Source organism: Megalobrama amblycephala, unplaced genomic scaffold (genome assembly GCF_018812025.1).
Source record: "Megalobrama amblycephala isolate DHTTF-2021 unplaced genomic scaffold, ASM1881202v1 scaffold448, whole genome shotgun sequence".
Lineage (NCBI taxonomy): Eukaryota > Metazoa > Chordata > Actinopteri > Cypriniformes > Xenocyprididae > Megalobrama > Megalobrama amblycephala.
Genome location: NW_025953383.1, coordinates 95,803 through 103,650, shown reverse-complemented (window position 1 = coordinate 103,650; position 7,848 = coordinate 95,803). Strand labels below are relative to the sequence as shown.

Genomic DNA, 7,848 nt, shown 5'->3' with positions numbered 1-7,848 from the left:
GCTGCCTGCTGCTCAATGGTGCCACCGATATGAAGCTTACTGAGGAACTCTTTCATGTTGTTCTCCAATACCGGATTACTTTTGGCATTAACAGTGATCTCCTCCATATCAGCTGAAACACGCTGGAATTTCACCTCATAGGTCTCATTTAAGTTCATGCTCTCAACATGAGTTAAAGTCCCGAGCCTGGTTCGAGCCCGTAACCAGATGTCTTCTGGAGAAAGGTTCACCAACTGCACAGGGAACAACGGTGTCCCTGATGACACCAAGGAAGGAACACCAATGAGTCCACCCGGTAATGGTGTGTTCATGGGCTCAAACAGAAAATCAGATGACCCATCATGTAGCACATCTTTCACACATTTGGCCATCACCGTGGCAATTGAAGAAGCAGGTATGTGGACCAGGTCCTTTCCAGCTATTCGTACTGATGTTCTCTTCTCTTGGATATGGGCACTGTGCAACTGTTGAAATGCTTCTCTCCAATCTGATTGCAATTTCCCACCAAGCGTAGTATCAAACTCTGCATGAACCAGTTGTCTGCATCTGCTGATAACATTCATGCCAATTAACGCTGGTACAAGAGAGGAGCTCTGTGTGTCCCTGACTACAAGGAAGCCACATTCTGGAAGGACAATACCCAGGCTTCTGACCTCCAACTCCAGGTAACCAAGATAAGGTATGTCCAAACCATTGGCTGCAGTCAGTTTCAACCAGCCAGATGTTGAAAGTATATCCTCATCTTCACCGAACAGGTGTTCTCTGAAGAAACTCTCAGAAATAGTGCTGACTTGGCTCCCTGTATCCAGTAGACAAGCAACACTCACTCCATTAATACTGAGGTTAGCAACAGGACATTTTCCCACAGCACGCTCAAATAGCCTGTCACGGCTAGTATTCATGTTAGATGAGCCAATGGACTGCCCTCGAACCGCCTGGCTCACAGCAACCGAGGGTGGGCGTTTCCTGGTGGTGCAGTGGTAGTTGTATTCTCTGCAACAGTCTGTCTGTATTTCCTCACGCACCTCTTAGCGATGTGTCCTACACCATTGCACCGGAAACATACTGGTTGGCCATCTTCTGTAAACCTTGGTTGTGCCTTGGGTCTGTTTTGGGTTATAGGTTCTGACTTAATGCACTGTGCGGTGAGTTTCTCAACGGCTCTTGTAAGCTCCCCTATAGCCTTTCCTTGTTCTGATACAATTTTCAAAACTTCTTCCAGATTAACCGCTTTTGTTTCAGGTGCACCAACAGCAGCACACTGAGCTTTGGCTGTCTCAGAAACGATATTCCGACTGCTGACCACTTTTGCGACACGAGGCTTAGGATCTTCTAAAGACCACATGAGGGCTTCATCACGCACTTCTATAAGTGTGGACTCTGGCTTGTCCCTAACAAGCTTACGAAGTTCCCTCCTGAGGCTGGCATCCCTAATGCCCTCACTGAATTGGTCCCGAATGGCCACACTCACATTTACCATTGCATTTGGTGACTGTTTCAGGATGGAGTTCAGAATCTGAGACAACGCATGTGAGTATGCACGAATATCCTCGCCTTCCAGTTGTTTACGACTATAGAAGGTCTGCAATAGCTGAGGTATGCTGCGCTTTTCTCGGAAAGCTGCTCTCTGATACTCAAAAAGGTCACTTAGTCGGTTTGATTCATTGTCCATTCGTAACCTGACCTCCTCTAAAGCTGCCCCTCTAAGGAGTGAAAGAACAAAGTCTAACTGATCCTCTGTGCTTTGATTTCTGACCAGTAACACCCTCCCAACTTCATCAATAAACTCGTCAACATTCCTCTCATCTTTGATAAAATTACCACTAAAGGGTTGTATATGGCGTTCTCTTGGTACATAAATATAAGATCTGGATGGCTCTCTGCTCAAATTAGCAATTGCTGCCATAGTCTCTTCATGTTTTCGGCTAAGCTCCTGAATTTGTCCCTGCATGTCATGCATACTACTTCCTGCACCCTGTGCATCACCATGCTCTGGTGTAAACGAAGCATCATCATCTGAGTGTGACATATTAGAAATGTGTACGAATTATTTCAGTACAACATAGAAAAAAAACAGTTGTCTTTGGGAAAAAGGGTCTCTTAATCAGTTTGTTACTATCTTAGTAGCCAAAGGATATATTTTCAGATGTTCATAAAATCTCCCCTTCTCGGCAGTCCTATGATAGGCGTCTCGTCACAGAGCACTTTGCGGATTTAAGTGAGAATAAGGCACTCTTCCCTTCTCTTCCAGCAGGATTGCCACCTCTCCAGGTCAACTCCAGCTGATGTCTGTTCAATGGACAACTGCACCCAGGAAGTCGGCCGCCACTCTGTGTCCCACAGGCGCCTATCTTCACCTCTACCGTATTTCAAAAAATAAAAAAATAAAATCTATAGGCTCCCAACAGTCAGAGACCCCACTCCTGGTACCAAATTATGTAACCAGTGGTGGAATGAATCAGCACAGGATACAAAAAAATAATACTTTTTGTGGTTTATTTCTGACTGCTGTCTCTGGGATGGACAGCGATCGGAGGGAGCAAAGATTGAGAGGAAAACTAACATAAAATAAAGTCAGTCAGATTCCTTTGTTGAGCTGATTTGGTATCAAAACAAATGGATTACAATAATCAAATATGGTACTGAAATACGGTAGAGGCTAATAGCCAAATGAAAACAAAACAGTACATTAGTGTAGCACTAAATTTCACAGTTATTTACATACACATTAAATAAAAATAAATCAATACAGTATTCAAAATGTTCAACAGTTCCAACCAAAAATTATATGTTTTAAGAAACACTTGAGAACTACTGTTTCCTTTTTAACATGCACATTCAATTTTAAACATCCCCACATTTTAATTGGGAAACGCACTGGGCCTTGCATAAAGAAAACAAAATCAAATTACTATCCATTTCACATACCCCGTCTTTGCACGTGTCCCAAGCGTGATCAAACCCGATTCAGCTCACACATACAATCACAGACGTCCTTAAAAGACGATCTCACAAACTCTTTAAACAGGTATTTATGCCCAAACCACTTAGCTCTCTAGCAGAGTATTGCTGCTCCCTCTCTTCCATGAAATCAGCGCATGCCCATTACACAAAGTAATGCCGCAAAGCAGCGTCGCAACATTCTTCTTAAAGGAGAATGCAACTTCTTAAAGGACCCGCAACCAATTTATGCCTCGCATCATATTTTGTTATAGTCATCCCACTTGGCTACACTACGTAGGACACAACCTTAGTAGGCTACAGTAAAAGTACAAACTTATGAGTGCCCTGATGAGTCTTCATTAGTGACAAGGGCTTTTGAAACACGCTTCGTTAATCTTCGAAACCTTTACCAATCATTTGTTTCAATGATTCAAAATGATCAGAGCACACGGAACAAACTGCCATGTGATTTCAGTAAATCTGTGAAAACTTTACAGCGTCTACTCTATATGATTTTTTAAAACCCGATCTCGGATTATAAATTTTAAGACATTTAATTACACGTATAAGAGTTGTAGTCAAAAGTCATATTCCCAGACAGCAACATAGTGGCCCAAAAGGTGTTTTTGTGCATGTTTTGGCTGAGTTTTAGCTTCATTTACACTGTTCAGACCAGTAGGGGTCACGAGCACATGATGTTTCCAGGCTGCGTTTCGAACCATGTGTATTTGTTAGTTTTTTTTGTTTTGTTTTTGTTGCTTGTTCAGCTAGCTGCGCAGACCTATTAATTGGTGTATGCCATAGAGCGATTCAAAAGCATGAGCTGTCTGCTCTCTAATAACTCTTTTGGTAGGCTACTTTGATGTCTTACACCAATTAGTCTGTGCAGCACCGCTTCAAGTCGAACAAGCCTAATGATTTTGCGAAGCAACTGGTTCAAAGCTTCGAAATGCTTAATTTCTCCCATCACTACTGTTTGTGAATTTAAGTCCACATGAACCATATGTTGCAACCGACTTCAGTGTTGTGACCATAGACTGTAAAAAAAAAAGATGGATGATGCGATGCCGCTTCTTTCCATTGTAGTGAACTGAATGTAAAACGACAACAGACGTTGACATATAACCATAGACTATAAAAAAGATAAATATAAATTAAGATAAATATAACGCTAAAAGGTCAGTTTGGAGCCTGTAAATGCGCAGAAGGAATCGTCAGTGGAGCCCGGAGTCGCGGTATCAAACTTCCGCCCAGACAACTGCGTCATCATTGATGTATTTTAAATAGGCTATATAAGTTACCGGTATACAAAATTTAAAATTCTACCTATAAAATAATAGGCTATTCTGTTTCTAGAGCAATAATATTTTTGAAACAGCAAATTCAGTAGATAAATTCAATATAATAGCCTATGCCACTAGAAACAACTCTAGAAACAAATGTCAGAAACGGTCCTGCCATTTAAAAAAAAGTTAAACTAACTTTACAGGAGATCGATTGCTGTAATTAGAGTAGGCTATCATTAGTTTTGTCCTGCTAATTATTATTTTATACCCATAAAAATAATTAGTAACTGCCAGATAATGATCACCTGCTTTTTTCCCATCATGGCTAACGTTAGGCGTGTTATCTTAACTAATAGCATTTATTAATCAGCTTATAACACCGTCATTTAATGTTACCGAAAAAAGTTCAGTGATCCATCAGATCCTGTAGGTCGGTTAGTACAGTTTACTGGTGAACAACTCATTTTGTCGGTGTGAAATAGCACAGAAATAGAAAATTAATAGTTATTATATATCTTCAATCTCCCCTCGAAGCTCCGATAGTCCTCAGAGAAGCTGTCAATCACAACTGTCAATCATGACGACACGCCCTAATTGCTAGCTAAAATCAAACATATCACAAAAACGAACAATTGAATACATATCAGTGTGATAACAACTACTTAAAATTACCAAAAACATCTTTCGGAAAATTTTATTTAAAGCATTTTTTTTTTTTTTTTTTTTTTACTTAAGTCCCATTCGTTTGCATTGGGAGGGCGTTGTCTTTCAATTTCTCGTTATTCCTTTTCAGATAGGATATGAAATTGTCAAAACTTACACATTGATCAGAGAATCCTCTGATTTTATTTAATCAGTCTTTTAATGTTCTGTTTTAAAGGTACAACTGGAAGACGAGATAACCTTTGTTGGAATGTTGGCCTGTTTTTGCTTCCTGGCCCAACCTTTACAAAACTACCAACTGTGACAGAAATGATGCAAATTGGATTTGGTAATTGCACAGTGAATTATGAGATTATCTTGTAAAATAATCAAACCATCAAATGTATAATAAATTTTGTTTAGCCAAGCTGTCTTTTTCATAATACCAATACAGTAATAATAATAATAATTATTATTATTATTTTATGTTTTTTTTTTTTTTTTTTTTTTTTCAAAACATATTTAGGTAGCCCTGTGGATGACACGGGTAAAGAAAAAGTGTCCCAAATCCAAATGAATTGGAGTTTGGCATATTTCAAACAATTTATCTGTCAAAGTTTCCCAGATGTCAGCCTGAATTTGATTGGATATGAGTTAGCCAGGGCTGACAGAGGAAAAAAAATTAAAGAAGATTCAGGTTACTTCGGAGTAGTCGGAGTAGGCTGTACATTCTGCCATTAGCAGAATTATACCAGGTTTGTAATAGTTTTCTTTGATAATACTTAAATGTAAAAGTGTGTTGTGGTGTTAATAACAACAATTACCCACACAGGAATCAGCACCTCCTTTGTGCCAGTCACAAAGTGAACCTGAACCAGGAGCCAACTCTGAGACAACTCCATCTGTGGTGATTGACCTTACTGATTTCAGAAATCAGGATCTTAGTGGCAACATGGAGGACACTGCAGACAGCACCGTGGTAACCAATAATAAACCTATAACGTTTTAAACCAATATTTACAGAGTGTTTGTTTATCATAATTTGTTTCTGAAAATATTTATTTAATTCATATATTTTTTGATGTGTTAATAGGTTTTGCAGCAGTGGCGATCTTTGCGGCAAGAACAAGACAAAGAATTTGAACAGTCTTTAATGGCAGACAGAGAAAAAGTAAGTAACATTATAAATTTCAGTAAACAGTACACTGCACAAGCAACTTAACAACCACCTAACTTTTATTCTTTCTATATTTGCAAGTTTACATAAAGGAAACATGATATAGCATACTGTTACTCATTACATGTTTTTGACCAGGTGCAAAACATGACTCTGATGTGAAAGACATTTTTAATTTAAAATTTTATGTATTGTTACATCACCCATGACATTACATTTACTCTTTAATACATTTTCTGAATTGGCATTAAGGTCTAGATGGTGTAAGCAACTTGGATGGTTGAAATACAAAAGAAACCTTTTATTTGAGAGTATGGACACAGTCTGAACTGCTTTGTAATGCTTTTTCATGAACATACAAGTTCTATGATATATTAAAAGGTGTAATATGCATTTCTATTTAAATAGAATCCACAAATCTTTTTATCATAAACAGGAGATGAGACACCAGTATTTAGAGGCACAGGAGAAGAGTCGACTACAGGTAAATATTATTTAAAAAAATATAACTAATGATGATTTGTTTGGTTGAACTAATAAAGTTGTAACGAGGCAGACTCGGGGAGATCCATTTTGCAGCTTTATTTAGAATATCAGAGTCGTACAGGTGAAGGTCAGATACCAGCAAAGACAGTGTTAGAGGCAGGGCAGATCAGAGTCAAAAACCAGGCGGATAGTCGAGACAGGCGGCAGACAAAGCAGGGTAAACAGTAAACAGGCAGAGATATCAGTAGGCAGGCGGCGGGCAGACAACAGGGGTGATAGGCAGTCCAAGGTCAAACACAGGGGCTCATACACTGGAAATAACGCTCAGAAATGTAGCCGTGGCAAACAAGACTTCGCAAAGCATGGCGGGGTATGAAGGTCTTTTATAGTCCAGGAGATGTGGATCAGGTGGGGTGTAATCAGGCCAGGTACGGGGTTATGGGAAATGTAGTACAGGAACAGTTAATACTCAGGTGAGGGCGCCCTCAGGTGGCGATCGGAGGGAGCCTCAGAGGCCGAGTTTGTGACAAAAGTATTGCATTCACGTATCCTTGGTTGAATAATAGGTAATTGAAGATAGACGGAAGAGGATTGCAAATCACGAGGAACCTATTGATGGTGTGCCCATCAAATTCAAGTTTCCTAATGGAATGGAAAAAATTCGAAAATTCATCTTGTCAGAGACAATTCAAGTAAATGACTGCTGAATTTTAATAAAAGTATAGACAATAAGGATAGAAAACGGTCATGTTTTAAAATGTTTAGTATATAAAATATAGTAAATACCCTTGATGAAGAAATTGTATAATAATGTCACCTATATTTACCTATATTTCATGTACTACTTTTCAGATCTTATTTGACTTTGTTGGTCAGGATGACCTGTCCAGTGAAGTGTTCTATGTTCAAGATGCAACATCATCTACACCTCTTGAAAATAACCTTTCAGGAACACTTAATGATTACAACATCCAGGGTCATTCGACTCTTTATGTTGTTTGGGTTTCACCAATGGATGAAGTGAGTCACCCTTCTATATGTAGTTTCCAATTCTATAATTAGTAATTATTAGTAATTATCTTCCAATTCTAAACAGAATGAAGCAAGCATTCAAGTGAATTCTGGTGAATTCAATTTCACCTCATTCCTTTTCCAACCAGTCGCTTGCATCATCACCACATGAACCGACTACTTCTTTGCCACTGAATGATTGTCGTTCCCCAACACCCCCAAACTGGTCACCTGCTCCTTCAGCTGCACATTGGTCACCTCCTCATTCTCCTGCTCCTTCAGCTGCACATTGGTCACCTCCTC

General features: G+C 39.3%; 1 protein-coding gene across 1 annotated transcript; it reads left to right on the top strand.

Annotated features, from left to right (window-relative positions):
• The first annotated feature begins 5,406 nt into the window (after positions 1-5,406).
• On the top strand, positions 5,407-7,759 carry LOC125261635 (FAS-associated factor 2-like). The gene is made up of 7 exons (XM_048180190.1): positions 5,407-5,626; positions 5,704-5,850; positions 5,965-6,042; positions 6,485-6,532; positions 7,101-7,226; positions 7,387-7,554; positions 7,631-7,759. Exons 2-7 carry the CDS (start codon positions 5,824-5,826, stop codon positions 7,715-7,717), a joined length of 534 nt encoding a protein of 177 aa, XP_048036147.1. The 5' UTR covers positions 5,407-5,626; positions 5,704-5,823; the 3' UTR covers positions 7,718-7,759.
• Positions 7,760-7,848: the final 89 nt, after the last annotated feature.

Bases quoted from the DNA above. Each gene is read 5' to 3' on its own strand.
- LOC125261635 (XM_048180190.1), top strand. From the start codon at position 5,824: ATGGAGGACACTGCAGACAGCACCGTG. The intron at 6,533-7,100 runs GTAAATATTATT...GTTGAATAATAG, and splicing joins AGGAGAAGAGTCGACTACAG to GTAATTGAAGATAGACGGAA. The intron at 7,227-7,386 runs GTAAATGACTGC...ACTACTTTTCAG, and splicing joins TCTTGTCAGAGACAATTCAA to ATCTTATTTGACTTTGTTGG.